This window comes from Populus trichocarpa, chromosome 4 (assembly GCF_000002775.5).
Source record: "Populus trichocarpa isolate Nisqually-1 chromosome 4, P.trichocarpa_v4.1, whole genome shotgun sequence".
In the NCBI taxonomy this organism is placed as follows: Eukaryota; Viridiplantae; Streptophyta; class Magnoliopsida; order Malpighiales; family Salicaceae; genus Populus; species Populus trichocarpa.
The window spans coordinates 21,915,301-21,932,687 of record NC_037288.2 but is presented as its reverse complement, the minus strand read 5'-3'; the positions used below and the strand labels follow the sequence as shown (position 1 = coordinate 21,932,687).

The 17,387-nt window shown below is 34.9% G+C and overlaps 1 protein-coding gene across 5 annotated transcripts; it reads left to right on the top strand.

Annotated features, from left to right (window-relative positions):
• Positions 1-1,706: 1,706 nt before the first annotated feature.
• Positions 1,707-16,967, top strand: LOC18098215 (helicase protein MOM1-like). 5 transcript variants are annotated; one of them, XR_008058959.1, is made up of 18 exons: positions 1,707-1,909; positions 2,299-2,361; positions 2,549-3,095; positions 3,300-3,481; positions 3,656-3,763; positions 4,206-4,460; positions 4,766-4,906; positions 4,988-5,293; positions 5,702-5,875; positions 8,175-9,075; positions 9,230-9,471; positions 10,368-10,472; positions 11,659-13,815; positions 13,907-14,132; positions 14,328-14,968; positions 15,777-15,942; positions 16,449-16,523; positions 16,740-16,813. XR_008058959.1 is itself a non-coding variant. In XM_052452005.1 (17 exons), the coding sequence occupies exons 3-17, from the start codon at positions 2,564-2,566 to the stop codon at positions 16,797-16,799; spliced, it is 6,105 nt and encodes a 2,034-aa protein (XP_052307965.1). In that variant the 5' UTR covers positions 1,707-1,909; positions 2,299-2,361; positions 2,549-2,563; the 3' UTR covers positions 16,800-16,967. The 5 variants fall into 5 exon arrangements, 4 of the variants coding, with proteins under 4 accessions (XP_052307965.1, XP_024454700.2, XP_052307966.1 ...); XM_052452005.1 differs by lacking the exon at positions 15,777-15,942 and having other exon boundaries at positions 16,740-16,967; XM_024598932.2 differs by lacking the exons at positions 15,777-15,942; positions 16,740-16,813 and having other exon boundaries at positions 16,449-16,713.
• The last annotated feature ends 420 nt before the right edge of the window (positions 16,968-17,387 follow it).

The following is a 17,387-nucleotide window of genomic DNA, read 5'->3' as shown; positions in this document are numbered from 1 at the left end:
CATCCCTTAAAATTTGATTTTAATATTAATTTTTATAATTGTTATTTGTTTTTATCTTATAATTTTTTAAATTGAAATTTTTTTATCTATCAAATTTGGTCCTCATTCTTTTTATTGTTACTTATTTTATTTAAAATAATTTATGAAATTGTAATTATTATTATTTTAATTTCATCATCTTTTAATTTTTTTATCTGTTAGATTTGATCTCTTTTATTTTAATTATTATTTATTTTATTTGAGATAATTTATGAAATTAGATTTTTTTCAATTTTATTCTCATTCAACTTTTTAATTTGTAAGATTTGTTCCTTATTATTTTAATAAACTTGAAAAAAAAACATTAATAAACTATTTTCCAGCTCATTTTCCACCATAACCAAATACTGGAAAGTGTTTTCCAACTTACTTTCCATAATACTACCAAATATCGAAAAATAATTTACTTTTCTGGAATTCATTTTCTAAATAAACAACTTTCCAAAAAAAACTATTTTTTTGTAAACAAACATGATCAAGATAGATAAAATTAAGAGTTCCGTAATGTAATAGAAAATAAATTAAATGTCAAGTATCAAATTTGCATTTTTGTCAAAAAAGAAAAAAGAAAAAAAACTTGTAATTCTCGTCGAGAACGATTAAGTTATTTGAGTCGTACTAGTTTAGCTTACGATGCTAAAGGGATCATCTTAATCGTAGCTATTTTTCTTGTAACAAAATATTTTTTTTTGCTTTTCACAAATTTTGAGAAATTATTAGGTCATAAAAATAAAAAATTATCACAAAAATATTTTTTATAAGAGGTAAGAGTTCAAGTATAACCAGACATAAACAAGAACGAATTTATTTAATTATTTTATTACAATATTATTTTATACTAATTTTATAATAAAAAAACTGAAATAAAATATCAAAATTAGTATTTATATTAAGATAAAAAAAATTGTAGAAGGAAAAAAAGAATGAAAAATTTAAAATATCAAAATTAGTATTTATTCTTTAACATCAAACTTTATTATGACATCAATTTGAGGAATTTAAGGAAAGATATGGATATAAAAAAATATATAAAATAAAAAAATTCCTGGCTCAAAGTAATAGTTTTCTATTTTATATTGTTTAAACTATAATTACAAAATTAAAATATAGTTTTTTTTATTTGAATAGGTATTAACTATTATTTAAATTTTAACTTGACTCATAATTTATCAAATCAAAGTGCGGATTCAGTAATTTTTTTTCTTTTTTAGTTTTTTTTGAAAAAAAATTTAAAATGTGTTCATTTATTGAATTTATAGCTGGATTTATTCAACAAAAAATATAAAAAATACATTAATACTACAAATATTTTATAAAAAATCAAAATAAAAATTATTTTGTTATAATTTGTATTTATGATAATCTAATTTTGGAATATTAATTTTATTTTATTCAAATTAAGAACTACAATAAAAAAATTATATTGTTAACTTTTAAAAAAGGGATTTTTTATAATAAATTTATAATAAAAATTAAATTTATGATAAATTTTAAAATGTATAAAAGTATTAATATTTAACATTGTTAAGAAAATGTTTGCATGTAAAGAAAAAAAATTGTATTTGTTCATGTTTTTTTCTAAATTTTAAAACAGTAAAAAATGTATATATTTTTTTAACTAAAATGGGTTTTTTTTAACTAAAAAACTCGTTTGTGAATGCCTCCAAACACACTCATATGTTTCACTCTCAGGACACTAAAAATCTCACTCTCATGATTCTCACACGGATAAATTGGAATTCTAATCGCACTAATCCCTACTTCTTATACTCCTCCTCTTAAATTTCATAATCTAACTTCAGAAGAACGTAATATTTTCAGTGCATTAGGGTTTCGTTAGGTAACGTTGGTGTGATTGCTGAAGATTTTGGTACTGCCCTTTTTCTTTTGTTTTTTTCCTTCGTGCAGTAAATTAGGGTTTATGGTTTAATGATTTTGAATGGCATTGTACTGATTTGCAATGTGGTTATTTGCACCAAGTCTTTTGATTTGTTGAGTTAGGTTTTCTCTTTTGTTTTAGCATTACACACATGCCTTTTGGTTCTTGATGTTGGGTCTGAAGCAGAACACACACACACACACACACACACATATACTTTGCGAAAATTTTAAATTTACAGTGTTAGATATTTTCTGAGCCTTTGATTGATTTTGATTGTATTTTTTTTGGTTAATTAAAAATATTGTGTTTTGAAATTCTCAGAAGTTGGTATAATATTTTCGTTTTGTAACATTTTCGTGCCTTCATGTGTTGCACAGGATGAGCGAGGCAGCTTAAAGGATCCGGCCTATTGGAGTGATACGAGATATTGCGGCGAACAGGTGTGCCCTTTATAAGATTGCTTGGAATTCTAGTAAATTTTTGATAGGTTGAATAACACAAGGAAAGATAGGACTTCTTAGCCATGTAGGGATGCTCGAATTTATTTTTCTTGGTTGCTCGTTGAAACATCATTATTAAGCATTGCCTGGTTCAATAGAATCTTATATAATTTTCTGTGGTTTACAGCTTGAAGGATGGCAAATGATACTAAAGCTAGTTGCAAAGCTAAGGATGAGGAAACCAATGGTTCAAAAAGGGAAAAACATTGTTAGCAGATCATCATCTAGTTCAGGTAGTGCGCCTGATACATCTGCTCTAAGAAGGTCAGCCAGAGAAACATCATCAAAGAAAAGCATGGCTCCAAGCCCTTCAAGTACTAGGAAGTCTGAACGTCTTGAGAATCGGACCCCTACAACTCCTGCAGTCATGAGGAAATCCGGGAGAGTTGAGAAGCAAAGCATGTTGAGTCCTTTGAGAAGGTCTAAGAGGGGTAAGAATCAGTCATCATCCAGTTCTTTTGGTTCAAAGAAGTCTGGTAAAAGCTTGGGCTCATCAGTTATGAAAAAAAAGCACAGGAAAGAGAAGAGTGTGAAACTGTTGACTCTTGAACCTAATGAAATCGGCTACAGTGAGAAACATATTATCAAAGCTGTTCAGGTTGAAACAAAGATAACTGATGCTCGTGTTTACAGGTCATTGTTCAAACAGCAACAAAAGAAAGCTAATCTGGAAGGTAGCCTAGTAATTTTTCTTCATTCTATCTTACTTTCCATTCATAAGTTGTTTCAAATCCTTTTTCATGACTAGTAAATGTATTGCAAAATCTGCAGCATTTAATGATGTCATGAACAGTGCAAGCAGGCTTTTATTCTTTCAATCCAGCGTCAATCAAGTTATTTCTTTAATCATTCTTATACTTTTCTGCTGGACTTGCTAGGTTTTTGTGAGGAGACGAAGAACAAGAAGGCTAAGTCATCTCAAGGATATTGCAGCAATCTCAGAGCTAGTGCTTCTGAGAACGTTGATGGGGGTGGTGACTGCAGTCAGAGGGAGGTAGAGGAATTGATTGAAGAGTGCATTTTGAAAGATTCTGAGAAAAAAATGTTAGGAAATTCCGTTGTAGGTGAACCTGTGAAAGAGACGTTGGAAAATAATTTTCTGTTCTGATAAATCTTTAGTTCATGGCATGCGCTGTTAATTCTCTTATGTCTATAAATCCTGTCATGTTGGTTTGAAATTTGTTGCCAGCAGAAACTTGAGATGAAAAAGGTTTCATTGGTTAAATTGTTGCAGTTGTCAGCTGGAGGTTCACCTGAGTTTGATAATAATCATCTGGACTTTGTCAACTATCTTTTAGAGTGCTGGCACAGGGGAGAGAATGTTGTTCTTATTGATGATCAGGTGTGTGATCAGTTACTCTTTGTTCTAGGCTTGCCAGTGAATCTTTTACTTCATATCTGTAACGGACCAATGAATGGATGGTGCAACCTTGATGGTGATCAAATGATCAACTGTTAGTTAAAAGACATTTTGAAAATGCAGTCTAATGATATTGTTGTCTATACTATGTATGTTTTTATATAAATGAACTTTGTCATATTCCTTTGTCTGTAACTCAAAGATTTAGCATGTTAGAAGTTTCTTTTCTTTATGATTTGCACCTAACCCCTTTTATTGGCACCATTCAATTTTGCCATGCTATTGTGGTTCCACACTCTATCATACAAGGTCTGGATGATCATTAGGTTGTTGATTAACTTTTGTTCGTGGTTTAACTAACATAATAGTTGTTCAAGATCTGTCTTAGGAATTAATGTAAATGGCTGTGATGTGTTTTTTGCAGGAACAAATTGCAAAGGTGATTTATTTTATTTTGTCAATATCATCCAATGCCACTTGGCCATTTCTTATCATCACGACTTCTGCTGCACTTCATTCATGGGAAGAAGGGCTATTTCGTTTGGCGCCATCTCTATATGCTGTGGTTTATCATGGAAACAAAGACATACGGAAAAGTATTAGGACGTTGGAGTTTTACAGTGAAGGAGGTTGCATTATGTTTCAAATACTTATAACCTCACCAGAAGTTATTATCGAGGTCAGAATGCATGATTATGTGGGATATCAGTTCTCATGTTGATTTTGATTGCTTATTAAGTCGTCCTTGGGATAAAATAACCAACTGATTTGCGTGGATTTGATTATCATAGTGCATGCTGCTTCTATAGTTTGACATGCAAGATGATTTATTCATGGAATCTGTTGTGATAGAGAAAGAAAAGAAAACAGGAAAGAGAGTTCTATGCTACTCTACTTGCTTATGAAAAAACTATTGCCACATATGCAGATTCTTATTTGTTGATTTGCTGTGGCATTTATATTGACCTCTATATGGATCTGCAGGATCTAAATATGCTTGAATCAATGAAATGGGAAGCCATAATAGTTGATGAGTGCCAACGCTCCAGAATTTATTCACATTTTAAACAAATTAAGCTGCTAAGCACTGCTATGCGGCTTCTCCTTGTAAATGGTCAGCTTAAGGTGGGTGCATTTGTTTTCCTCCTTTTGTTCCCCATATGCTTTATTCTTGCTTTCACAGTCATTCATGCACTGGATTTGCAGGATGGCATCACTGAGCACTTGCTGTCTCTGCTTGTTCAGCAGAGTGATCCGGATGGTAGTGAATGCTTGGTGATTGATTCCAGCCATAAGACTGGCATTTTTAAGGAAAGGCTGTCACAATACATTGCAAATGGTTGCAAACCAGATTCCTCAAGGCTTAAAGAGTACTGGGTTCCTGTACAGTTATCCATCATGCAGCTTGAGCAGTATTGTGCCATTCTACTTTTGAACTCCTTATTACTTTGCTCATCCTCAAAGAATGATCTTGCTGGTTCCCTACATGATATTCTTATTTCTGCTCGAAAGGTAGGACCGATATGCCTTTTATATCAACTTCATTTGGTGATTTTTTGACTCTTAACAATGTGAAATCTATTATTTTGTTTCACCTCCGACTGCATTCATTCATATGATTTTGTTTTACATCTGTTTAGGCCTTGGCATTAAAATTCATAATCATAACCTGGTATATCCAGTTTCTTCATTTGGAATTATCAGAAACCATGATTAATAAATATTTTTGGGTAAACTTGTGGATTGGGACTCTGACAATATCTTTAATCATGGAGATTTGTTGCTCATTGATTGGATCAATAGGATTTTTGTATCTGTTAGAATTTTGATATGTTTATCAGTTGCTAATGAGATATAAGGTAGATGTTGTACTTGTGCTTTTCCAATAGCAAGTGATGTATGCATGGTAATTGTGGACAGTGCTGTGATCATCCCTACATCATGGATCCATCGCTACAAATTTCATTAACAAAAGACAGTAAAGAAGCTGACATTTTAGATATTGGAATAAAAGCTAGTGGCAAGCTACAACTCCTGGATGCAATGCTTTTCAACATAAAAGAGAGGGGATTAAGAGTGCTAGTTCTTTTTCAGGTACATGATTCATGATCTGATATCATTTTTGTTTGCAAAATATCTTTTTTTGCACAAGTTTTTTCTTTAAAGTCTCAATTATACACGCTCAAAATCATTGTTAGTTGCTATTATGATTGCTTTGAATATTTATGTCCATTGGTTTGGGACAGTGTTATTTTCTGTATTGGAGTACCAGACAAGGTTCTTACATTGACTTTCCTCCAAGAAACGGGCTTTCAGTTTCTCATTATGTTCCATAATTTCTTTGAGAGAGAGTATGCAAATAACCATGCTGATTGCTTTATGGAAATTACATGAACTGGTCTTTCAAAACAGAATATCATTGGTATCCATGGATCGGGTTTATTCTATTTCTATATAATGCATATTACTCATCAAGTAAGAAATTTAGATATCTATATCCTCCTATTCATCTTGTTTCGAGTGCTATTTATTAGATATATAGTACTCAAAAGATGAAATTATAAATGTCATACATATATACTTGTATAATGTTAATATCGGGTATACTTACATATTATTTTAGATTAAAAAAACTATTAATGTTCTACATAATATTAATGTATATATTTTGGATCGGACTTGGATTAGGTTTCGGGTTGGGTTTGACAATATTCATATCTTATTCATTACCTATTGACTAAAAAAAACTATCCAAAACAAGCCCACCCACTCGGATCAGTTCAAGTTTTTATTTATCAGGTTTGGGTTAAATTGTCATCTCTAAGGTAGCATTTGGTTATGATGAAGACAATGGAGAGAACAGTGGAGAGGGGGCATTTTTCCATGTACCTCCAGTTTTAAAAGGACATAAATTCACTCCAAAATTATCATAGAGACATTTATTATATGTCTATCTTTGTTCCTCCAACCAATATTTTTTTGTCCCTTCTGTTTCTATCTTTTTTGTTCTATGACACTAACCAAATAAATTCTAAATGTCATGAAAAACTGTTACGGTTTTCACAAGTGGTTTTTTGGCCAGCTCCGCTTATTTTTCATTTCACTCCATTACAACTCTTTTGCTGTGTTACATAATGATATCAGCTGTTATGCTATAAAAACCTAGTTTTTTGTCCAATTTTTTTCTTTTGGTGACTGACAATCATCTTCAACCATTCACATTTCCACACACACACACTCATTTCTTTTAAGTATTTTCAACTAGATCAAGCTTCAATCTTCAAATTTTGCTTCTACTAATAAGAACCAACTGTTTATTTGAAGATGAAGGTAATAAATCTCAACATCTTTACATTTTTCCCCCAATATTTTTTAAGAAACTTAGAATTAGCAAGATTATGTTGCATATTCTGTAGTTGTAATCTGTTAGATTGGTGCATGCCTAATCCTGAGTTTGAGAAATTATTTATTTATTCTGTACAGGATTTTTAATAAGTTTTTGTGATTAGTTTTTTCAAATTAATGTTAAATTGAGCTTCAAGTTTTTGTCCGTATCCTTTTATTAGTCATGACTCATGGGTCATGTAATCTTAATTTAATTTGTTCAACTTTTTAATTTATTTTGGAATTAATGTATTAGAAGCTTTATGAGTAATATTTTCAGATTTATGTTTAATGAAGTCCTTTCTTAATTTTTTTAATTATCTATAAATATCATAGATTCTCATGAATATACATGCAATATCCTCAATGCATGCTTGTAAACCGTGTCTACTGTAAAGTTTTCAACATTTGAATGGATAGAATAGATGGTTCAAAATATCATGTAATAGATCATTTGTTGTGTTTTAATAGCAGATCATAAATCTATATTCATTACTCTTGCTGAGCTATGATGCAAATCTAAATTAGTTTTTCGATGATCATCCCTTGGAAGATTTGAATAAGCCTGCCTGAGTCAAGCATTGTTGAGCCTTGCAATATGAGGTAAACATTGAATTCCTCGACATAAAGAATCAGGATGCAAATCTAATGCATGCGCTGAATCTCCTGTAAAGACCATTTTTCACTGATTCCTCTATCTAAACTATCAAGTATAGTTTAAACAAAAAAGTCATATCAAAAGGGCTCCATTTTCACTGATCTTAATTTAATATGAAATGGTTGCTCAATTTTTGGATATTGAGAATGATTTCAAGTCCTTGCACATGATCATTATGATATCTGGAAAGATTCCTATGATTAGTGATCTTGCTTACCTTTGTGAACAGCCTGTTATTTGTTTTACTATTCCTCTCTTTTCGATGTTTGTTCTTGCCTGATATATTTTTGTTCTTAGTCAAATTATTCTGTGCATATTTTTCTTACATAACTCATTAGTTTTGATTTACAGTCTAGTGGAGGTTCTGGAAAGGATAATGTTGGAGATATTTTAGATGACTTTATACGTCAAAGATTTGGCAAGGGTTGTTATGAACGTGTTGATGGGCATGTACTCCCTTCAAGGAAGCAAGCTGCTTTGAAAAACTTCAACAATCTTCAGGAAGGGAGGTTTGTGTTCTTATTAGAAACCCGTGCTTGTAGTCCCAGCATAAAACTTTCATCTGTGGATACTGTTATCATATTTGCCAGCGATTGGAAGCCAAATACTGATATAAGGAACCTGCAAAAAATAACGCTTTATTCAGAGTCTGAACAGATAAATATATTTCGTCTATACTCTTCTTGTACTGTGGAAGAAAAAGTTTTAATTGTTGCAAGGCAAGATAAGACACTTGATAGAAATTTACAGAGGATAAACCAGGGTGCTAGTCACATGCTTCTGATGTGGGGGGTTTCATATCTGTTTGACAAATTGTCAGAGTTTAATTGTGGCAATGACCCTGCCTCCAGTGGAACATTGTTGTCTGAGCAGTCACATATGAAAGATGTTATACAGGAGTTCTTAACCATAGTAACTCAGAAGGGAAAAGACAAGAATCTAATTAACTCTATAATTTTGAATGTTAAACAAAATCAAGGAAGTTATACTACTAATCTTCCATTGCATGGTGAGCCAAAAATTCAATTGTTGGATGAAGAGCTGCCTCATGTATTTTGGGAAAGGTTACTTAAGGGAAAACAGCCACAGTGGAAATATAGTTCTGGTTTGTTTCAGAGGAACAGAAAAAGGGTTCAATATTTTGATGACACACAGAAGAACCCTGAAGTCGAGGCTGATGAAGTTGTAAAGAAGCGCAAGAAAGTGGCCATTGATAACTCCAATTCACCATCTCTAAAAGCTGCTCCAATAGGTAAATGGATAATTGCATTGTTGATTCACCTTGTGTTGTTCCTTATCCTGTATACACAGGTGGTTGGTTCTCTTGTTAGAGTATTGCCGCCCTAACAATGCGAGGATTGCTGAATTACTTGAATCAACTTTCACAGTGTCTCCTGTTCATGCAGGAACTTCTGGAGCTCCAGTGTGTAGCATGTCTCAATTCATGCCAAGTTCAACTGGTTGTCTTACTACAACTGATGCAAATCATGTTTCCAACTTCACCCATTTGAATAATAAATTATCACTTCTACCAAAAGCTAATACGGTTGATTATAATGAAAGAATGAATTTACATTATTCTCGGAAGAGTCTCCATCTCGTTTTGAAGCCAGAGATAGAAAAACTTAGTGAAATTTTACAACTCCCAGTATGTATCTCATCCCTCTGAAGAAGTTACTTTACGTAGCACATGTTAATGAATTTTGCAGCAGGGTCTTTGATATGGTATATTGGGTCTGCCTATCCACTCTATTCTTAATACTTTGAGTTGGTTTCAGAATTGATTTTAAGCATACAAATGAAGAAGAAAAAAATCCTGTAAACTAACTTCTTTTTGTTCATGCAAGCATCAACCTTGCAATGATCCTTACAACTGTCAATATATCGAACAAGTGTTTGAGGTCATAATAGGATAATATGAATTTCCAAAACCTGGAGAGCATTGTTGTATTTCCAAAACCTGGAGAGCATTGTTGTTGGACACTATAATTTCATTGAATTCCTATTTGAAATTGAGTAATCTCCAAAAATATTGTTCTTGAAATTGGTTTCTGTCTCAATGGTTTCACAAATTTTCTCTCTTGTCCTCCCTTGAAGATGGATTTTTTTTTCTATAGTTTATGTATCTAAGAATTCTGATAACATTGATCAGGTACCTTTGCCCTGTCTCCTCAAGTTTCCCTACAGGTAGTGAGAGGCAAATCTCACGGGCCATGTTGTAACATTGCTTCCTCTTTTTGATTGCTGAGAAGCAAAAAGGAAAGCTTGAAAGAATAAAAGAAAACCCTCTCTGGCTTTAGTTTGCATACCAGAATTCAACCAACCAAATTCTACCCTCACTTTACTTCTGGGAAAATTAAATTTCTGTCTTTCAAGTAATCACTGCTTTTGATGGGTTCCTTTTCTTTAAGGATATATTTGTATGCTTTCTGCTACTCTCGACTTACGAATTTATTGGAAGTTTCTGGGTCATTGATCTCAAGCTTATGCTGTGGTCTTTCTTTTATAATGTCATTATGTTGATATGTTTCACTTTTGTTTCAGGAGGATGTCAAGGTCATGGTTGACCAATTTCTGGAATATGTACTGAATAATCACCATGTCAGTAGAGAGCCAGCTAGCATATTGCAAGCATTTTTGATATCCTTGGTTAGAGCCCTTTTTTCCTGATATTTCCCTGCTGTTTGATCACTTATTTACTTGTGATGCAAATTCCTCCCCTCTGATTAACCAGTTATTCACCACTAAAAAACTGTGCCTTACCATGTCTTTATCAATTTGGATAATAGATATTTAACATGCCTGTCTTGTTGAGGAGGTTTTTAAAATGTTCATTCCATTTGCAATAACTTTTATATCTTCACAGTTGGTTTTGAATTTGACAGATCTCTAAATTATCTGCCTTTGCCAAATCAGTTCATTCCTTTATTTTCCATGGCTGTCTTTACAAGTGTACATCAACCGAGTTTCAAAAGTCAACAAGCAGGGCTGAAGCTTTGTTTCCTCTGTTGGGGTCAGATTGACATCTTGGATCTAAAACAGTAGTACATAGGAACTACAAGGAGGAGGGGTCGCAACAGATACAAGATTTGCAGCCTAAAATATTAATCCGTATATTGAGGAAACAGAAAGGAATTGTATCTTTAAATAACCAACCTGATGTGCTAGTATGCCTTTTGCTGAATGCACTTTTCATTCTCTTTGTGAATATGGTGATTGTTTTAGGTGTAAGCCCATGACTTGTGAAGGATTATAGTGTGGGCTTTTGATCTGAATTAAGGATTGAAGTTATCATATCTGATTATTTTGGAGATAAAAAAATCTTCTGTATTCTTCTTCATCCTCTATTTAAGATTACCAGGAAGACGTAGATAAAAGGAATTATGAACATGAAATAAGACAATTAGAAATGTGAAATTCAAAATGCACTTGGAAGTACAGTCTTGTTTCTTAATTCCTATCTTTTCCTTCAGGAAAGAGATGAAAATAATGTCAGTGAAAAATATGCAGCTGATAAATTATTCTTTTCCATTTTGAAAGGGCCTTGAACAAAATTAAAACACGTTAAACTGAAATTCTACTGGTAGGACTTTTTCCATGAGAAGGAAAGAACATAGTTGATGAATTGTTTTCTTTTTGTTTTTCCTACTAATTGGATTTAAGAAATTCGATTCTGACATTCTTGAATCCAGTGGTCTCTCTCTCTCCATGTTTCTGCACTGCCTCCCTTTCTGGTGCCTCTGCCTTTTCATTCGTACATATTTTGTGCCTGAGCATTTCTATATTTGGTGCTTCTGCTAACAGCCTACTGTACTTTGTGCTGTTCAAATTGCAGTGTTGGACTGCAGCTTCCATGATTAAGTACAAACTTGATCGCAAAGAATCACTTGCACTGGCAAAACAGCATTTGAACTTTTGCTGCACGAAGGATGAGGCAGATTTTGTTTATTCAAAGTTGCGATATCTGAAGAAAGTATTTCTTTATCATACAGGAAATTTTAAGTTGGCTGGCTCTCCAAAAGCTGCAGAATTTTCAACTAAAGATCTCAGTACAAATCAGTCAAATGGAAGACCTTCACTGTCAACACCATCTAACATGCAAAAGGTTAGAATAGAGGTTGAAAACCTGAGACCTAGTCAAGAATTCTTCATTGATCAGGCCCTTTCCCATCTAGGATTGACACAGAAAGATTACTCAGAAAACATTGGAGAGAAATGTGATGAACAGATGAACAAGCTATTGCAGAGGCAACGAGAAGAAAGGGAAGAGTTCAAAAAAAAGTACGAGGAAGAAAAGGCAGAACTTGAGCTTATGCAGAGAACAGAGGCAGCTGTTATTCATTTACACAGTAATAGTTCAATGAGAACAGATAAACTCAAGGTACTGGATAATGTATTTGCAAAAGAGTTCAGAGAGCTTAAACGGAAGATGGAGATACGCCTTAATAATGTTTTGGAATTTCAACTGGCTACAAGGAACAAGTTGCAAGAGAGGAAGGCTCATTGGATTGGAGTGAAATTGTCTGGATTACTAAATAAACCACTTGCAGATGAGTCTGGATATGATCAACAAAACGCTGCAACTTTGAATTCTTGTTCCAAAGAACAGACTTCTGAACGAGCCCAAAGCATGCCAGATGGAGAGGTTCTATTGGAAGCTCTTGAAACTGTGAGTTTGAATGAGGATGTATTTTCTGGGGTATTGTCTGCATCTGAACCAATGTTTGATGGGGCTAGTTCCAGCATGCTAGACAGAGAGGTTCCTTTGGAAATGCCCCAGACTGCAAGTGTGAGGAATATTTCAGAGAATATTGTCTATTTGAATGCATCTTCAGGTGAAGGACAAATTCCTGTTACACAGGTTGCAGTGAGAGTCCTTGAGGCTATCAGCTCTAGTGATGGCCCAGAGAATACCATTCATAAATCATCATCTGAAAGTCGTAATAGAGATGCATTAATGGTGCCTGATAGTGAATTTCCCTTGGGAGTGACTGAGATTGTCAGTTCCACTGGTGGCCTGGAGAATGCTGCTTCTGCAAATCCTTCACCATCTGAAGGATGTACTGTCAGAACAACTTCATGCATGGATGGCAGAGAAGTTCTGTTGGAAGTGCCTGAAACCGCTTCTTTGGAAGCTGAGCATGGTAACAGAGTTATGGAGAAAGATGGAATATCGGCTATGGTATCTGATAATGCCACTGAAGAAGATCAGCAGAATGGATTGGTGTCTATGCTTAATCAAGATTCTCAATCTGATAATATTATTGCAGTCAACCAGCAAAATGGAGAGGTTCTTTTAGGAGTGCCCCAAACCAATGAAGTTGGCCTGCAGGATGAGGAGGTTCCATCAGGAGTTCATGGAACTCCTGTAGAAGGGAGTGCTAGTAATGGTGGAGAGAACACTGGTGTTTATGTTACAGCCTTTTCTATCGGTACTGGAGTTGATCAGCTGGCTGGAGTGCTTCCATCAGGAGGGTTTGAAACCGCTACTAGTGCAGAATTGGAGGGTAGCCGCACTCAGCGAGAGATTGACAGCATACATGCTGTAGCCTCAGATACTAGTCAATCAGCGGAATCCTCTAGACTGCAAGATGGAGTTGCACAAGTTTGTGATAACCAGATTGCTTTTCAACAAGTTGATGCCTCAGCATCCCAACCTCTTGTTGTAGCTTCTGGCCAATCTCCTAATGATGCATCTGTCACTGAGCATCTGCTGGAATTGTTACTATCAACTGGCTCTCCTACTCCTAGTGGTTCACAGCCTGCAACTTCATTTGCACAACTTTCACCTATTGACTCGATAGCTGTTGGTGGATCAGGGATGCATATTTCAAACATGAGGGCTGCACCTGTTACCCCTGGAATTAGTAATCGTCCTGGAACTGCACTTGCTGTGCGAATGCCTGTATCTATGTCTCAAGATCCACTTCAAAATGAGTTGGATAGATTAAGCAAAGAAACTGAAGAAATCATCAAGATCCATGAAGATACAGTTTGTTTCCTTTTCTCTTAGTTGTATTTCGGTGCTCAAAACATGCCTTGGGTTTTTGCTTTTATATGAAAAATCATTTTCTATTTTGCAGAAGCTGCAGTTGAAATCTGATTGCGAGAAGGAGATAGTGGAGGTTGTAGCTCAAATTCATAAAAAACATGATATTAAACTTCAGGAGATAGAATCTGATTTCCAGTGTAAGAAGAAAGAGATGAATGACAATCAAAACAAAGTTCTTATGAACAAGATATTGGCTGAGGCTTTCAAGACCAAGTGCATGGATAGTAGGGCATCTAGCACCCTTGGCAAGCAGCAAGGTGGGTATTATTCCTTATATTGAAAATATGGAATTGAAGAAAAAGATGAGTCATGAAAACATAACTAGGAATGCATTTAATCCTTGATTGATGGGAACCTAAACTTAGTTGTCGGTTGCTTGAATGTTTGCCTTCAATATTTGCTTGTATACTATGTCATCGCTGGTGAACTCCTGACCTTATCTTTCCTGGCAGAGATCACCTCTAGTGCTGTGCAGCAGCTACTTCGGCAATCTCAACCCACTGCTCAGAGGCCTCCTATTGTTGCTTCATCTGGTGTTTCTGCAGATGGTCATCAAACAAGTCCCTCACTTTCCCCTCCCTCCCCACCTCTAGAGGTTGTTCGTTGCTCATCACTTTTATCAGGCACCCCTACCAGACCACCACATATTGGTTCCATCTCTCCTATCACTAACAATCTCCAACTTGGTAGTGGGATTCGAGCTCCTGCCCCACACCTGCAACCTTTTAGACCTTCAGCATCCATATCAACAACTGGTCTTTCTTCCTTTCTACATGGGATGCAAAGTCAACAAGTACCTTCAACTTCTCCCACGCTTTCTGAGATTCCTTCACGAGCTCCAGCATCTGTGCAACAATCTGGTCCTCAGACGACGACAAATTGTTGTGAAAGCATGGGGGTCTCGCCTTCTAGCACATATCTCTCTGGACTTGATTCGTTAATGGATGGAGGTTATCAAACAAGTACAAATGCAACTCAACCCTGCAGTTTTCCTCCAGTAACAAATTTGATTTCAAACCCAAACCAGTTGACCCAGCCAGAGCTTAGCATGCTACATAGTGTGAATAGTGTGCTGACAAACCCAGCAAGTGAGGTCTGTTTATCAGATGATGATTGACATGTGGTTTTATCTATGTACTTTATATCGTTTAGTTTCATTTCCGTAGTATATAGTTCCTTTTTTTGTCTTTTTTGGAACACTATTTTCATGAGAACTCAGGGCGTTGCTAACTTTTTGGCTGCAGAATTTGCGGGTGTAAATAGTTGAATGCATCATCTATGTATAAGCTCGTTTTTTATCTTGTAGTTTCTCATGCGGTTTGAATTTTTGATGTATTTTATGCTTGTAGTTTTATCATCTGTGCAGTGCCTTGACCAGGTCTGCTTCTAAAGTTGTACCTGAAATGTTTATGAAAATATGATTTTTGCTTTCGGAGTGGTGGAGAATAATCTTTTCGGCTGCGTAATGATGAAAGCTAAGCCTTTACGAAATTACATTAAAAAAAAAAAAAAAACTATAGGGCCTTGGAGAATCAAGGCGAGATGTAGAGACAATTTCCTGTTCACCACAACAGTGACTTCCTTTTTGGGTTGTAGGGACTCTCCAGGCCTACAAAGCTCTGTTTTGCTGAGCTGTGGGATTGCCTTTTTGGGTTGTAGGGACTCTCCAGGCCTTCAAAGCTCTGTTTTGCTGAGCTGTGGGATTGCCTTTTTCGGTTGTTTTTAATTGCTTTTTATCTGGGTTGTTGGATCACTCAGGTTTTTTGGGGCTGGGGCTAGGGAACATATTGATCGGTAGAGCTTCTGATGTGTTTGGTTGGGCTTGGAACACAGTTTGTTTTTTCTTAAACTTGTGGTTTAGCTGCTTAATATTGTTTAGGCTGCCATTGTTTCTGTCACAGGAATTGCAGTTGTCTCCAAGCTTTTGTTAGTAGAGTTTCATGCTGCCTATAACTTTCATCCTTAAATCATGGCACGCGTGTGTTGGGTAGCTGCTGCCTAAAATCCTGAAAACCATTCTCTTGGCTGCTGCGTTGTCAATGAGGCATTATACTGTGACAAGAAAAGGTGAGAATTTAGATGTTTTTGAGTTGTGTGAATAGACACCCATTAAATACACGTTAAGGCCTATATGCTTCTGGTGTTGTCCTTTACGGGGGGAAGAGTTTTTCTTTAGTTAACATTAATCTTTTCTGGCATGTCAGGACTCGACTGTTCCTGTTCAATCAGTTTGAGAGTGTCTTGCTTTGTTTATTTTTTATTTTTTTTATCTTGGCATAGCATCCATACTAGTTGCGTCTTTGTCACCAATATATAAGGGCTTATGTCCTGTTTTAGAGTTTTTGGCTTTGGGTGCTTTCTGTGTCTAAAGTTTAAAAGAAAGGTTAGGTTAATTAAAATATATTCTTGCTTTTCGTTTATAAGCTTTTTTCTCAGAATGTTTGTCGAGCAGCCTATCGTTTTTTACCCTTTATTTCCTTCTGTCTTGTTTTGTTTGGTTTATTGCTATTGGCTTCGCAAGGCTTGAAATTATTTGGCTCCTGCTGATTTTCTTTTTTTTTTCTATTCATCAGGTTGCAGTGTTGTTTATTGTCCACCTCAGCCTACGGGACCTGTGCTGCTTGTTGGCTTTGGACTGTCCTTTCAAGGTCAGTGAAACAGGCTTGAGGGTGTCTAAGTTTAATTTTAACATTTCTTCCTTTGTTGGTGCTGTTGGTTGAGCAGTCCTTGCTTTTTTACCTGGGATTGCAGACTGACTTTTATTTCCTTATGTCTTCTTTTGGTCTGTTTATTGTAATTGGCTTCGCATGGCTGGGAATAATTTGGCTCATGCTGACTTTCTCCTCATTTGTTCTTTTCATCAGCTTCCAGAGTTATTTGTGGTCCAGCTCAGCCTACGAGAGTTGTTCTGTTGTTGGCTTTAGTATGCCCTTTCAAGCTCAGGGAAGGAAGTTTGAGGGTGCCTAAGTTATATTTAAACTTTTCTTCTTTGTTGGTGTTCTTAGTAGGATTGTTATTGTTGTTTGAATGGGGTGTTAATTTGAATTATTTGTACTGCACCTTATGAATGAAGTTACTTCTTATTTTCTACTTGATTGACTTAAATTTCATCATTAGGTGTCTTGTTAGCTTAAGGTTTGTTGGATATTGCATTATCAGGGAGAAAAACAAACCAAAGTCCAATGCCTTTTTATTTTTTCTCCAAGTTGTTAGGAATTTGTAGAAGGTGATTAGACCGTCGGTTAATTTTAAAGTTTTTATTATCATATTTTTAGGTTAGTTATTTTTTTTTTTTCTAGAATACACGTTGACCCTTAGCTTAGCCCCCCCTCCCATCTTTTCTCTTTTCTAACTCTTTAGCTATGTAGTATTTTGTTTCTTAAACTCTATATCTTTAATTTAATTTAACCCATTTCATCTGTGAGTTAATATTTTAATATTCAGAAAATACCCTTAGCTTAAGATTTGATGTATATTTGTGCTAATTTTTCTTTCATGCCAAAATATAATGT

Coding starts and splice junctions, on each gene's coding strand:
- LOC18098215 (XM_024598932.2), top strand. CDS start 2,564: ATGATACTAAAGCTAGTTGCAAAGCTAAGGATGAGGAAACCAATGGTT. Junction 3,764..4,205: donor TTGTTCTTATTGATGATCAG/GTGTGTGATCAG, acceptor TGTTTTTTGCAG/GAACAAATTGCAAAGGTGAT. Junction 9,076..9,229: donor TCTAAAAGCTGCTCCAATAG/GTAAATGGATAA, acceptor CTGTTCATGCAG/GAACTTCTGGAGCTCCAGTG.